The sequence below is a fragment of the Babylonia areolata genome, chromosome 8 (assembly GCF_041734735.1).
Source record: "Babylonia areolata isolate BAREFJ2019XMU chromosome 8, ASM4173473v1, whole genome shotgun sequence".
NCBI lineage: Eukaryota > Metazoa > Mollusca > Gastropoda > Neogastropoda > Buccinidae > Babylonia > Babylonia areolata.
In genome coordinates this window covers 44,029,174-44,044,939 of record NC_134883.1, presented here as the reverse complement: position 1 = coordinate 44,044,939, position 15,766 = coordinate 44,029,174, and the positions used below count along the sequence as shown (strand labels likewise).

General features: G+C 48.4%; 1 protein-coding gene across 2 annotated transcripts in view; it reads right to left on the bottom strand.

The window, feature by feature from the left end:
• Positions 1-15,766, bottom strand: part of LOC143284851 (uncharacterized) — a 73,800-nt gene that overhangs the window by 37,424 nt on the left and 20,610 nt on the right. For both annotated transcript variants that reach the window (XM_076591952.1, XM_076591953.1), the window contains exons 3-7: positions 13,554-13,696; positions 11,240-11,429; positions 6,544-6,634; positions 3,072-5,346; positions 1,535-1,685 (exon numbers count right to left, since the gene is read on the bottom strand). In XM_076591952.1, coding sequence (XP_076448067.1) covers positions 1,535-1,685; positions 3,072-5,346; positions 6,544-6,634; positions 11,240-11,429; positions 13,554-13,696 — 2,850 coding nt within the window. The remainder of the gene's footprint in view (positions 1-1,534; positions 1,686-3,071; positions 5,347-6,543; positions 6,635-11,239; positions 11,430-13,553; positions 13,697-15,766) is intronic.

Sequence of the window (15,766 nt, the reverse complement as noted above, 5' to 3'; positions counted from 1 at the left end):
GAGGCAACTGCTGTCCCGACTATCTGGGCTAGAATTTGATTATAGTGGAGAGTGTCTTGCCCCAAGTTACTTCCCCACTCTCTCGGCCAAGAGGTTGTTAGGACAGACGGCGTTGGGACGGATCCCAAAGGCCAACTAGCCCCCAAGGCTGCAGCACCAAGAGTCAGTGCAATTTTGCCTCCTAGTTTGACAGCCATAGTCCTTCACAAAAGACTAAGCTGTGAATGATTGCCCGTTATATTGGAGAAACCAGTGATAATACGGCTCTCACTTTGCTGTTGGCCCAACTGTAAATTCTGTATTTTGTGTCTTAAATCTCAGTGGAAGGACAATGCTTGATTCAGTACAGTGTGACAAGCAACCCACCACCCATCACGCTTTCTGAAGCCTTTATATGTCTGTTCATATTTGATGTACGTTTGCCATATCAACAGGACTGCTGCAGCTATTCAGAAGAGTCAGGCCAGAAAGTCACGGGCAAACAAGCTCCCTGACAATGATATGCCTGTCTTTGTCTGCCCCAACTGTCAGCGAACATTTCGTGCGCAGATTGGACTATTCAGCCATCTGCGCATTCACAGATAGATTCATGAACATCCCCCCCCCCACCACCACCCTCCCCCCATCCCCCAGCTGGATGACCACGATGGTCATCATCGATCTCGATGGACACACACCACGTTTGCCAACATTCCGTCCTTTTTGTCTGCTGTCTGTTTCTTGTTCCCTGGTTTTGTCCTGTTTTCTTAATCAAATGTAGATTGAACAGTATCTCTGTTGCTATATTTTCAACAACCATCTACCTGAAGATCTAGTCATCAGCCCCATCTACATGTAATATGCGGCTTCTGTTCAAACGTGTGTGTGTGTGTGTGTGTGAGAGAGAGAGAGAGAGAGAGAAAGAGAGAGAGTGTGTGTGTGTGCAGTGTGTGCATGTGTGAGTATGCACACGTTTTTATTTTGATATGCACTTGTTTGTATCCTAATTTCTACTGTATCTGTGTTTGTGTATGATTTTCGATTGATGTTCGTACCTTGTTATGTACTATCCCCCACCCCCCCCCCCCCCTCCCCCCACCCCTCCAATATTCCTTGTGACCCCGGTACACTTGGTAATGAAGACATATTCTATTCCATTTCTGTTCACTTTTCTTCATTCTTTTTCTTTTCAATCTTTCGGTCCTTTTTTTCACAATTACTCTATGTATCCATGTCTTTTATAATTAAAATTTTAAATACAAAAGTATGTAAAAAAAAGAAAAAGAAAAGAAAATCTAAGGAGTACGTCACTGTTGAGTTCATCGGGATGGCGTTGGTGACGTGAAATGTGATTTCTTTCGTCTCGTGTCGTCTCGTCTTGTCTCTCCTTTTCCGTCATCTCATCTTACTTTTTCTCACCTTTTCTCACCTTATATCATCTTATACTACTAAAAACAACAACAACAGCAACAAAACAAAACAAACAAACAAACAAAAAACAACACTAGCCACAACAACAACAATAACAACAACAAAAATCACAATCCCCGCTCACACATTGTGAAGTCGTGCACGGGCTTGGCAGCACACACAAACTGATGACGTTGCTGACACTGCTGCAACGTCATCCAGCTGTGGCCGGCAGAGGGCAGCACGTGGTCGGGTCGAGGGGTCATGGAATCCAGGAGATGGGCCAGCGTCGTGCCCTGCCCACCCACACAGATAATTGGGGGGGGGAATGGGGGGGGGGAATCAAGAAGAAATGAGGATTGCGAGAAAGTGTTTCTCAATTGCGAGAAATCGTGGTAGGCACCACTCATAACAAAAGGTACTTTCTTATTCGTGCGATTCATGTTTTTTTTTCACAGCTTAAAAACTCTCTTCATACGAACGGCGAAAGAGACGACGTTAACAGCGTTTCACCCCAGTTACCATCATCAAAATATTGCAAGCGGAAGGCTCTTATACTGAAGAGGTGAATGTTGACAAAGAATACCACAATTCTGACGACAAAAGCTAAAGGTTGGGTCATTGAGACACCCACTGGACATCCGAGGGGTCTGTGTAGAGGAGAAGAGAGGACTGGCCGTACTGAGTGAGCTAAGGACCGTGCAAGCCCACGATTTCTCTCGCAACTAGTGCCGCGATTTCATTCATTTTGAGAGATATCGTGGGAGGGGATGGGGGTGGGGTTGGGGGGCAGGGGGTTGGGGGGGCGGGTGGGGGGGGCATCGAGAAGAAATAAGAGAAATCGTGGGATTGCGAGAAAGTGTTTCTCAATTGCGAGAAATCGTGGGAGGCACCACTCATAATAAAAGGTGCTTTCTTATTCGTGCGATTCATGTTTTTTGGGGGGTTTTTCACAGCTTAAGTTGATAAACCACTGAGTCATTGTAAATGAAAAACATACATATGATATACAAAGATGGAAAAAATAAATTAATTACTTTTATTCTAACGTTTCTTCATCGTTCATGATATTTGACGATTAAACACACACACACACACACACACAACAACAACAACAACAACAGAGTAAATGTACGGACAGGGACGTCACTTTCGCTCACTCTCTTCTTCTCTCCCTTTGTCTGTCTATACATGTCACGAAAGTATTGCGACAAAAGTTAAAGTGTCGAGCTATTCAGAAGAATCTGTCTAAACGTGTCTGAAAACGAACAGCCGTAATGAATCAGCACCACCCATTTTTTTTCCCCTGCGTGCAGTTTTATTTATTTTTCATATCGAAATGGATTTGTCTACAGAATTTTGCCAGGAACAACCCTTTTGTTGCCGTGGGTTCTTTTACGTGCGCTAAGTGCATGCTACACACGGGACCTCGGTTTATCGTCTCGTCCGAATGACTAAGCGCCCAGACCACCACTCAAGGTCGAGTGGAGGGGGAGAAACTATCGGCGGCTGAGCCGTGATTCGAACCAGCGCGCTCAGATTCTCTCGCTTCCTAGGCGGACGCGTTACCTCTTGGCCATCACTCCACATCCCCACTCTCTCAACCAAGAGGGTTTTAGCAACATGAATACATGTTTTTTTTTAAACACGACCTTGAACACAAACAGCAATCTCTCTCTCACCTCCCTAGCACTGGTCACGTGAGACACAGTCCGTGTCGTGCTCGTGCTGGTCACGTGGTTCAGCTCCTCTGAGGACTCTCTCATGCGCGTGGTACCGTGGCCATGGCGACTCGTGCTGGCCGTGGTTCCAGAAGGTGTTGTCTGCTCCTCGCTGCTGCTGTCTGCTGATTGTGTTGGGGGGGTTGAGGGCGTGGTGGTGGTGGTGGTGGAGGGGGTGAGTTCCTTGCTGGTGTCCGTTTGCTGTGATGGGTTTTCTTTCTTACTGCTCGCCAGGTCTTCTCGGCTGTTCTGTGGTGCGGTGACTTCTTGGCTGTCTGGTGGTGGTGAAGAAGGGGTGACTTCTTGGCTGTCTGGTGGTGATGAAGGGGTGACTTCTTGGCTGTCTGGAGAGGGTGAAGGGGTGACTTCTTGGCTGTCGCTGTCTGTGACTGGGGCAGCGATGTAGGGTTCTGGGGGCAAGGTGACAAACTCTTTGGTCCGGAATAAGTCGTCACTGATCTGAACACCTGCTGCTGTCGTAGTGGGTGAGCCGTCTGCAGAAGTGGAGGAGGAGTTGGAGGAGGAGGAGGAGGAGGAGGAGTTGGAGGAGGAGGAGGGGGAGGAGGAGGGGCCGAAATGCTGTTGGAAAGTGTTGGAGTGGGAGCTTCCAGGGGCGGAGTCAGAAAACAGGCCAGGGTCATTACTGGGAGGCACGGAAGTCGTCGTCGTCGTTGCTTCCTGGGAGGTCTGAGAGGAGTCGGTGACCTCCTCCTCTGAGGAAGAAGCCTGGGTTGTGGATGGTGGGGTGGTGGTGGTCGTCGTCGTTCCACCGCCGCCGTCCTGTGTCGCCACGCTGCCGAAGAGCTGGCCGTGGGGCTGGACGTCGTCGGTCCAAGACATAGCATTGCCCCCTGACCGGGGGGCCGACATTGGTGGGGTAGGGTCCTGGTCTGCAGGCACACCGCCTGCCACTGTTGTAGATGTGTTGCCGGTCCTGGAACCCGAAGCCACGTGGCTGCCAGTCTGCTGGGCGTTGTCCCTGGCGGTCGGCGCGGCGTGGGGCTGGTCAAAGAGCGTAGCATCCTGGGCGGAGCCTGGCTGCGCTGCCGCCTGTTGAGTGGGGGTCTGTGTGTCGTTGCTGGAACTCCCGCCCGTCCCCCCTCCTGTCACTTTCTTGGTGAACCGGTGAAAGAAGTCTTGGGGCGACAGACGAGGCGGTGTCTTTTCCCCAGACAAGGGAGGAGAAGGAGGGGTGTCCTGAGGAGGGGAGCTTCCAGAGGCGGTGTCTGTCTTGGGATCGGTGGCCGGCTGAGCTCCGACGCCGGCCGCCGCGCCTTTGGAATCTGTATTGAAGAAGTCGAGGATCTCTTTGCTGAAGCCCGCGTCCTGGTCAAAGAGACCAGCGGCCGAGGACGTGTCGTTCTTCTGGGAGGAGGAGGAGGAGGAAGAAACGTCTTCACTGGCCGACCCCGACACGTTGGTGTTGGTGTTTGTGTTGTCGGCAGTGAGGTTTGTGGAGGTGGTGGGGGGCGTGACGCCTGCGGTCTGCTGTGTGGCGTTGGTGGCGTTGTTGTTGCTGAGGACGAGGAGGTCCCCGGGGTTGGCTGTGGTCACCACGCCGTGCCCGGAGGGAGTGGACCGCTTGGTCAGCTCGTGGTTGTCCTCCTCATCGGACGAGGCGTGGTCCGCCGTGCTGTTGCCGGACTTGCTGTCCGTCCCGCTCTTGTCATCGGAGGGGTGGTCGTTCTTGTCCTTGTCTTTGGCTCCGGAGACACTCTTGTCCGAAGGGGGGTCGTTCTTCTTGTTGTTGCTGTCAGACGAGGGTGTGTCTTTTGATTTCCCCGACGGGGGCTTGTTGTTGGCCTTGCCGGTAGTAGTGGTGTGAGTAGGTGTGTGGGTAGAGCTCTTCTTTCCGGGCGGAGCGGCCGTCTTGGTCTTCGCCAAGGGTTGGGTGGGTGGGGGGCTCTTATCGGCTGGGGCGTCGCTCATCTTGTCGGCGAAGCTCTTCATGCCCTGGTCGGAGAGGAAGGACTTGAAGGCGTCCATGCCGCCTCCTCCGGAGAACCCTTTGCGGTCCGTGTGGGCAGGGCCCTCTCTACCCGGGGAGTCGCTGGAGCCTTTCGGCACGGCCGCAGGGCTGGGAGTGTCGGCGTCCCTCCGCTGCCGTTGGTGCTGCGTTGGGGGGTGGGGCTGGTCGGAGGAGTAGGTGTAGACTCCGCAGGTAAGTCTGGCGTCGCTGAAGGTGCTGGCGTCCCAGGTCCACCCTCGCCTGGCTTCCCCCAGGGCACGTTGAGAGCTGGGGAGTGACAGGGACAGGCTTGTGTTTGGCAAGTTGACAACACATTCACTCAAGTTTCTGTTACTGGGATGATAAGATTATTTTGATTCTGATTCTGACAGGAATGTTAGTGCATAATTGCATGCTGTGACACAGGTGCAATGTAGAGACACACAAATGCGCGCGCGCGCACACACACACACACACACACACACACACACACACTCACACACACACACACACCGCCCCCTAAACGCAGAAAACAACAGACACACACACAGAAGGCAGACATTGACAGCTGAAATAGTGATCTGAAGAAACGATACGATACAGAGTGAAGAAATAACGCAGTACAATACAATACAATACAAAACTATACTATACTATACTATACGGTGCGATACGATACGATACGATAAGACATTATAAGATACAATACAATACAATACAATACAATACGATACGATAAGATACCATACGTTATGATAAGATACAATACAATGCAATACAATATACGATTTGATATGATAAGATACAATACGATGCAATATAATACGACAAAATACGTCCCCGACACGACACAACACAATGCAATGCAACACAACACAAGACGACACGGCACGACACGACACGACACGACACAATGCAACACGACACGACACGACACGACACGAAACGACGGTGTGTTATACAACACTTTGCACAACACAGCACAACTGAACTCAACAGATCACACAACAACACAATATAATGCAACACAACACGACACAACACAGCGCAACGCAACACGACACGACACGACACGACACAATACAACGCAACACAACACAACGCAACACGACACGACACGACACGACACAACACAACGCAACGCAACACAACACAACACGACACGACACAATACAACGCAACGCAACGCAACGCAACGCAACACAACACGACACGACACAATACAACGCAACACGACACGACACAACACGACACGACACGACACGACACAATACAACGCAACACAACACAACACAACACGACACGACACAACACGACACGACACGACACGACACGACACAATACAACGGAACGCAACGCAACACGACACGACACGACACGACACGACACAACACAACGCAACGCAGCGCAACACAACACAAACACAACACAATACGACACACAAAGAATAATAAAGAAAAAAGAAAAAAGAAAGACGCCTCCTACCCTCTGTAAGCTCTGACCATGTCCTTTCCGGGTTCGTCCCAGATCTGACGTCCCCCATCCTTGTGCATGCCTGTCCACACCTCGCCCACCCCTGCCACACGGCACGCGCCACATCAAAGTTTCAGTTTCAGTTTCGGTTTCTCAAGGAGGCGTCACTGCGTTCGGACAAATCCATATACGCTACACCACATCTGCTAGGCAGGATGCCTGACCATCAGCATAACCCCAACTCGCTTAGCCAGGCATTAAGTGAATGCTAATAATATATTTGTGTACTTATCAGAATGGATTTTTTTTTTAATCAAATTTTGCAAGAGGCCAACACCCTCGTTGCCATGGGTTCTTTTTCAGTGCGCTAAGTGCGTGCTGCACATGGGACTTCGGTTTATCGTCCCATCCGAAAGACCAGATGCTTAGTTTGATTTTGCAGTCAAACTTGGGGGGTTGGGGGGGGGGGGAGAGAAGGGTGAGAGCGGGATTCGAACCCACACCCTCACGGTCACTCTATATATTGGCAGCTGAGCGTCTTAACCATTCTGCCACCTTCCACCAAAACTAACGCTATATGAAGCAGCAGACCCTTTGTTAAGCGAGGAAGCTGGCAGACAGAATACTGAAGACACTCGAGCTCGTCTGCCGATACAAAGTAAATCTGTGAAGGTGTGGGTTCGAATCCCGCTCTCCCAAATTGGACTGGAAAACCAAACTAAGCACCTGGTCATTCGGATGAGACGATAAAAACCGAGGTCCCGTGTGTACAGCATGCAATGCACTTGGCGCATTGAATAAGAACCCGTGGCAACGAGAGTGTTGCCCTTGGGCAAAATTCTGCACACGAAATCCCACTGTGATAGGTACGCGTGGAGTGGAGTGATGGCCTAGAGGTAACGTGTCCGCCTCGGAAGCGAGAGAATCTGAGGGCGCTGGTTCGAATCACGGCTCAGCCGCCGATATTTTCTCCCCCTCCACTAGACCTTGAGTGGTGGTCTGGACGCTAGTCATTCGGATGAGACGATAAACCGAGGTCCCGTGTGCAGCATGCACTTAGCGCACGTAAAAGAACCCACGGCAACAAAAGGGTTGTTCCTGGCAAAATTCTGTAGAAAAATCCACTTCGATAAGAAAAACAAATAAAACTGCACGCATGAAAAAATACAAAAAAATGGGTGGCGCTGTAGTGAAGCGACGCGCTTTCCCTAGGGAGAGCAGCCCGAATTTCACACAGAGAAATCTGTTGTGATAAAAAGGAATAGAAATACAAATACGTATAATATGCATACACTCAAGGCCTGACTAAGCGCGTTGGGTTATGCTGGCATATGCCTAGCAGATGTGGTGTAGCGTATATGGATTTTGTCCGAACGCAGTGACGCTTCCTGAAGAAACTGAAACTGAAACTGAAACTCAGCAACAGTTCATCCTGCGCCCGGAAAGAAAACTGGTCAAGTTACCTAGTGGTCCTGTGTGTGTGTGTGTGTGTGTGTGTGTGTGTGAACCTTGCCTTTGCTGTTACCTTTCCTGACTCTGTCACGATGTCCTGTGTGTTAGGTCAGTGTATTTGCATTTGTATTTGTATTTCTTTTTATCACAACAGATTTCTCTGTGTGAAAGTCGGGCTGCTCTCCCCAGGGAGAGCACGTCGCCACACTACAGCGCCACCCATTTTTTTTTGTATTTTTTCATGCGTGCAGTTTTTGTTGTTGTTTTTTTATTATTTCTTTTTTCTATCGAAGTGGATTTTTCTTCAGAATTTTGCCAGGAACAACCATTTTGTTGCCGTGGGTTCTTTTACGTGCGCTAAGTGCATATTGCACACGGGACCTCGGTTTATCGTCTCATCCGAATGACTAGCGTCCAGACCTCCATTCAAGGTCTAGTGGAGGGGGAGAAAATATCGGCGGCTGAGGCGTGATTCGAACCAGCGCGCTCAGATTCTCTCGCTTCCTAAGCGGTCGCGTTACCTCTTGGCCATCACTCCATCAACAGTATGTGGAAAAAACAACGACAAGTGAATCTGTTGACACAACAGCCGTGACTATCACGTTTGAAAAACATTCTCAACAAGCGACACTTTTCCAACACTAAAACTTCATGCGAAGGTTCCCTCATGCTTTCATAAAACGTCTTTGTCTTTGTCTTTGTCAAGCGGATGGAAAATGAGCAGAAAACAAAGCAAGACATTCCAGACCGGAAAGGTCACACAACACACACACACACACACACACACACACACACACACACACACACACACACACACAGCCATGTTTTTAACAAGACAGGCACAAAGAGAGAGAGGGGGGGAGAGAGAGGGGGGAAGAGAGAGAGGGGGAGAGGGGGGAGAGAGGGAGAGAGAGACAGGGAACGTGAGAGAGAGAGAGGGAGAGAAAGAGGGGGAGAGAGAGGGGGGAGAGGGAGAGAGAGGGAGAGAGAGAGGGAGAGAAGGAGAGGGAGAGAGACAGGGAGCGGGAGAGAGAAAGAGGGAGAGAGAGGGGGAGAGAGAGGGGGGGGGAGAGAGAGAGGGAGAGAGAGAGAGAAGGGGGTCTCTCTTTCTTCTTTTGTTTGTTCTTTCTTTCACTCTGTGAAAAGTAGGTCACTCGTGTCTCACGCATTTCTTCCTTTGTGAGTGGTGTCAAAGTGTCACGCCATGAACCTTGAGGTGGTCCTCATTCATCTTCACCACAGACTGTTCAGTCCGTACAACCATTGAGTCATCTCTCTCTCTCTCTCTCTCTCTCTCTCTCTCTCTCTCTGTCTGTCTGTCTGTCTCTCTCTCTCTCTCTGTCTCTCTTTTGTTGTTGTCGTTGTTGTTGTTTTTGAAATTTCCTCATAACTCGAGTGTGTGTGTGTGCGCATATGGGAGATAAGATTTGCATATATTTATATTTTGCGATTTCTTTTTGTTGCAAAATATGGTGTACTTATTATAGTTCACAACCCCTTCAAATGGGGCTTTGACCTTACTGAATAAAATTCTGATTCTGATTCTCTCTCTCTCTCTCTCTCTCTCTCTCTCTCTCTCTCTCTCTCTTTCTTTAAATTTCAAGCATCTCCGATTTGTAAAGTTATTATTATTATTATTATTATTATTATTATTATTATTATCATCATCATCATCATCATTATCATTAGTATTATTATTATTATTACTATAATTGTTATCATTATCATTATAGGGTCCCTTCATTGAAGGTTATATTGCTATTATCATTATCATTATGACTATTTTCATCATTATCATCGTCATCAATATTATTATTATTATTGTAGGGCCCCTTCATTGAAGGTTATAATTATTTGCTCTCGTTGAAACATCATCATTGCAAATTCCGCACGAAGGGTTTTATTTATCTGTATTTATTTTCCTCTGCAATCAGGTCGTTCAGATCTATGGATAACTCAGTCAACCATTTGCGAAGAACATCTCTTTGTAAACCCAAGTACAGGATAGGATTCCATGCTCAGCGCCATTTGATGGTTCCCATGGTAGTAATGCTTGGCTTCTGATGCAGCTGATCTGACCGGCCAGTCCACTCATGCCATGTCAAGTATTTTGATTTCCCTAGCATCCCTTTCTGATAGGTGCCAAAAAACAAAAAAAAACAAAAAAACAAAAAAAGTCCGGTTTTTTTATCAGCTGCGATTGCGTTAATTTTTCTTCTTGTTTGTGTCTGATTTCTTATTGTAATATACTTCTTCGTCTGTTTTTGGTTCCTTCATGTTTTTTTGTTGTTGTTTTTTTTAAATTTATTTTATTCGACTCTTCGCGGTGAGATTCGATACGTCTTTTGATGAGTGGTTTGTCTCCCGCTGAGATTGAGAGATTGGGAGTAGCACTAAACTGTAAAGAATGTCTTTAGGTTGAGAGCAGCACTCATCATCATCGTCATCACCATCATCATCATCATCATCATCATCATCATCATCACATCTCAGCATCATCATCATCATCATCATCATCATCATCATCACATCTCATCATCATCATCATCATATCATCTTCAGTATCATCATCACTTCTCGGCATCAGCATCATAATATCATCATCATCTTCTTCTTCTTCTCACCATTATCATTATAATCATCATCATCACCATCATCATTATAATCATCATTATAATCTCCTCCTCCTCCTCTTCTTCCTCTTCTTCTCCTTCTCCTCTTCCAACCCCTCCCGCTCCTCTTCATTCTTCTTCTCCTTCTTCTTCTTTTCCCCCTCCTCCTCCTCCTCCTCCTTCTTCTCCTCCTCCTTCTTCTTCTTCTTCTTCTTTTCCCCCTCCTCCTCTTCTTCTTTTCCCCCTCCTCCTCCTCCTCCTCCTTCTTCTTTTTCTCTTCCTCCTCCTTCTTCTTCTCCTCCTCCTCCTCCTTCTTCTTTTTATCCTCCTCCTCCTCCTCCTCCTCCTCCTCCTCCTCCTCCTCCTCTTCTTCTTCTTCTTCTTCTTCTTCTTCTTCTTCTTCTTCTTCTTCTTCTTCTTCTTCTTCTTCTTCTTCTTCTTCTTCTTCTTCTTCTTCTTTGAGTGTATATATATATATGTACATGTGTGTGTGGGTACAGCATGTCCCACCTTTGTCCTTGAGGTACTGGGGGAAGAGGCGGTCCTCCATCTTCTTCTTCTTCTTCTTCTTCTTCTTCTTCTCTCTTCTTGAGTGTATATATATATATATATGTACATATGTGTGTGTGTACAGCATGTCCCACCTTTGTCCTTGAGGTACTGGGGGAAGAGGCGGTCCTCCACGCTCAGCACGGAGTCCAGGGAGAGCAGAACGCCGTCACGTGCCCGGCACGCGCCTCGGGCCTGGCTCCACGTCAGGCTCTGCGGGGACAGGTACAGGCACAGCCCCGCGTCCTTGTCCTTGAAGGACTGCCCCCCCGTGGACCCCCGCACCTGTCACGTTGTGATGACGAAGGTCAGAAGAAGAGGAAGAGGAGGAGGAGGAGAAAACGAGGAGGAGGAGGAGGAGAAGGAGAAAATGATGATGATGAGGAGGAGGAGGAGAAAACGATGATGATGATGAGGAGGAGGAGGAGGAGAAAACGATGATGATGAGAAGGAGGAGGAGGAGAAAACGATGAGGAGGAGGAGGAGAAAACGATGATGATGAGAAGGAGGAGAAGGAGAAAACGATGAGGAGGAGGAGGAGGAGGAGAAAACGATGATGATGAGAAGGAGGAGGAGGAGAAACCGATGATGATGAGAAGGAGGAGGAGGAGAAAACGATGAGGAGGAGGAGAAGGAGAAAACGAGGAGGAGGAGGAGAAGGAGAAAACGAGGAGGAGGAGGAGGAGAAAACGATGAGGAGGAGGAGGAGAAAACGATGATGATGATGATGAGGAGGAGGAGGAGGAGGAGTAAACGATGAGGAGGAGGAGGAGGAGAAAACGAGGAGGAGGAGGAGGAGGAAGAGAAAACGATGATGATGTGGAGGAGAAAACGATGAGGAGGAGGAGGAGGAGAAAACGAGGAGGAGGAGGAGGAGAAAACGATGATGATGTGGAGGAGAAAACGATGAGGAGGAGGAGAAAACGAGGAGGAGGAGGAGGAGGAAGAGAAAACGATGAGGAGGAGGAGAAAACGAGGAGGAGGAGGAGGAGAAAACGATGAGGAGGAGGAGAAAACGAGGAGGAGGAAGAGGAGAAAACGATGAGGAGGAGGAGGAGGAGAAAACGATGCTGATGATGAGGATGATGAGGAGGAGGAGGCGGAGGAGGAAGCGTTGAGGGGGTGATCTGTGCGTGTGTGTGTGTGTGTGTGTGTGTGTGTGTGTGTGTGTGTGTGTGTGTGTGTGTTCCCTTTATTACTTGCAATGATGATGATGATTATTATCATTATCTTTTTTTTTACCAGTAGTTGTGGTAGTATATACTGACATTATCTCTCTTGTGTCTTATCATTGTTGTTATTGTTGTCACACGGACAGATTGGAAGCCTAGGAAATGCCTAAAATCTTTATCCTTGAGTTTTTTGAATCTCTGTCTCTCTGTCTCTGTCTCTCTCTAACCCTCTTTCTCTCTCTCCTCTCTCTTTCTCTCTCTCTCTCTCCCTCCTCTCTCTCTCTCTGTCTCTCCCTCTCTCTCTCTCTTTCACCCTCTCTCTTAATCTCTTTCTCTCCCCCTCTCTCTCTCCCCCCTTTCTCTCTCTCCCTCTCTTTCTCACTCTCTCTGTCTTCCTCTCTCTCTCTCTCTCCCTCTTCTCTCTCTCTCTGTCTCTCCCTCTCTCTCTCTCTATCTCATTCTCCCTCTCCTCCCTCCTCTCTCTCTCCCACACTCGATCAACTCTCTCTCTGTCACTTTCTCTCTCTCTTTCTCTCTCTAACCCTATCTATCTCTCTCAGCCCCCCTCTCTCTCTCTTTTCTCTCTCTCTCTCTTAATTTCTTTCTCTCCCCCTCTCTACCTCTCTTACTCCCTCTCTCTCTCCCTCCTCTATCTCTGTATCCCCCTCTCTCTCTTTCTCACTCTCTCTCCCTCTCCCTCCCCTCTCTCAATCTATCTGTCTCTCTCTCTATCACTCTCTTTCCCCTCTCCCCTCTCCCCTCCCGTCTCTTTCTCTCTCTCTCTCTCTCTCTGTGTATCACCCTCTCCCTTTTTCACTCTCTCCCCCTCCCTCCCCCCCCTCTCTCTCTCCCTCTCCCTCCCCCTCTCTCTCTCACATGCTCTCTCACTCTCTCCCTCCCTCCCCCTCTCTCTCTTTCTCACTCTCTCCCCCTCTCCCTCCCCTCTCTCTCTCCCTCACTCTCTCTCTCTCCTCCTCTCCCTCCCCCTCTCTCTCACTCTCTCTCTCACTCTCCCTCCTCTCTCACCCTCTCCCCCCTCTCTCTCCCTCTCTCTCTCACTCCCGCTCTCTCCCCTCTCTCTCTGTATCCCTCTCTCTCCCCCCCCATCTCTCTCTCCTTCTCTCTCCCCTCTCTCTTTCTCCCCCTCTCTCCCCCTCTCTCTCTCCCGTCTCTCTCCCTCCCCCTCCTCTCTCTCTCTCTCTCTCTCTCTCTCCCTGCAAACACAATGGATACAAACCCATCCGTCCGGACAGATAGGTCGGTGATGGCTGTGGTGCTGTTGCGGAGTCCCCCCTGTCCCCTCTGGTGGTTGCTGCCTTGACGTCACATCCCGTGCTGACGTCACAGCCACACAGGACAGCACAACGAGTGCCCCAAACACTGCACGTGACAAACACACGATAGAGGAAATAATCCAGACGGTTGAATTAAAGAAAGAAAGAAAATTCATTGATTTGTTTCGGGGTTTTTTTTTGGGGGGGGGGGTTTCGTTGTTGTTGTTGTTTTTCGTACTCTAAGGCCTTGGACACACACACACACACACACACACACACACACACACACACACACACACACACACACACACACACACAGAGTGAGAGAGAGAGAGAGAGAGAGAGAGAGAACTCGAATGTTTTATTAGGAGTAAAAGGGCCAGTTTCTTTCACCCTGCCCTCGAAAAACAGCATGGAAAACAGAACAAAAGGAAAGAAGGACAGAAGGAAGGAAGAGAAGAAGAAGAAGAAGAAGAAGAAGAAGAAGAAGAAGAAGAAGAAGAAGAACTTGTTGAAGTTAACATCATATCCTAAATATGAAAACCAAATGTAGAAGAAAAACAAATCGAAACGAAAACTAAAGACCACAGATATATATTTCTCTACAGACAGAGAGACAGACGGAAAGAGACAGATACAGAGCCAGAAGGACACACACAGAGAGACGGATTGAGATAGGGAATGATAGAGGGGCAGGAGAGACAGACAGACAGATACAGAGCAGACACGCAGAGACAGAGGCAATGACACACAGAGAGAAAGACAGATAGAGAGACAAAGGAAAAATGAGGAAGAAACACACACACACACACACACACACACACACACACACACACACACACACTGTATACATGCATTTTAACATACACATTGTATATAACAGCTGCCCTCCACAAATACACACACACACACACACACACATACACACACACACACACACACACACTGAAAATTTATATAAAAGGTCAGTTTCTGCTTGCTTCAGATTGTTTTACGTATACCGCACCCCCCCCCCCCCCCCCCCCCCGCCCCCTTCCAAGAAAACGGAGTATGGCTGCCTAAATGACCAATAACTCCAGTGCATACTACGTCAAGCTGTAACATTAATAATCCTCACCCAACCACAGCCACTACCATGACACACGATGCGCTTACATGTTACATTCCATCCCCCCCCCCTTTTTTTTTATTACCTCCCCCTTCCTTCCTTCACACGGCTCTGATATTCATTCCTCGCTCACTTCCTGACTGTCCACAGCAATGAATTGCGTGTGGGAGTAGCATGGCCCTCGGCAGCAACCGTCGGCTGTTTAATTAAAAAGCGGCCTTCCCCTGCTGCAAGTGGTGTGGTGTGGTGTGGTGTGGTGGCCTGTATGTATATCTATCGATAGTCAGTCGTGTTCGACAATGACCATCAGAACAGCAGAGGAGCTTAACTGCTGTCCCGACTATCTGGGCTAGAATTTGATTATTGCGGGAAGGTGTCTTGCCCAAGTTGCATCCTTAACTCTCTCGTCCAAGAGGGTTTTAGGACAGTCGGCGTTGGGGATGGTTCCCAAAAGCCCCCCCCCCCCCCCCACCCCCCCCAAGGCTACAGCACTAGGAGCCAGTGCAGTTTTGCCTCCTAGTTTGAGAGTAACAGTCCTTCACAAAAGACTAAGCTGTAAATGGTTTCCCATTGCAACAGAGAGAAACCATTGATAATACAGGCTCTCACTTCGGTCATGTCTCTGTATGTGCATAAGTATATATATATATATATATGTGTGTGTGTGTGTGTGTGTGTGTGTTGGGTGGAGAGAGTGTGTATAGATATGAATGTATGAATGCGTTCGTTTTATTACTTTTTACGATGTTAATGATGATGGTGGTGATCATTCTTCGTTGTAGTAGCAGTGGATGTAGCAGTGTTAACAAAATTATTATTTTTGTGTCGTTATCGTTAATGTTGTTATTGTTATTGTTGTCACAAGGACAGATTGGAAGACTGGGCGATGCCTAAAATCTTTATCCTTGAGTAATAAAGTTTTTGAACCTTGAATCTTGAATCTTGGCTCAACAGTGTGGTGCCCTAATCACAACGCGTACGCCCATGGAAGCGAAAGAGGATCTCAGCGAGGGAATCTGACACTCGACAGAAGTGTCTTCCCCCTCCACCTTGACCTTGAACGGTGTG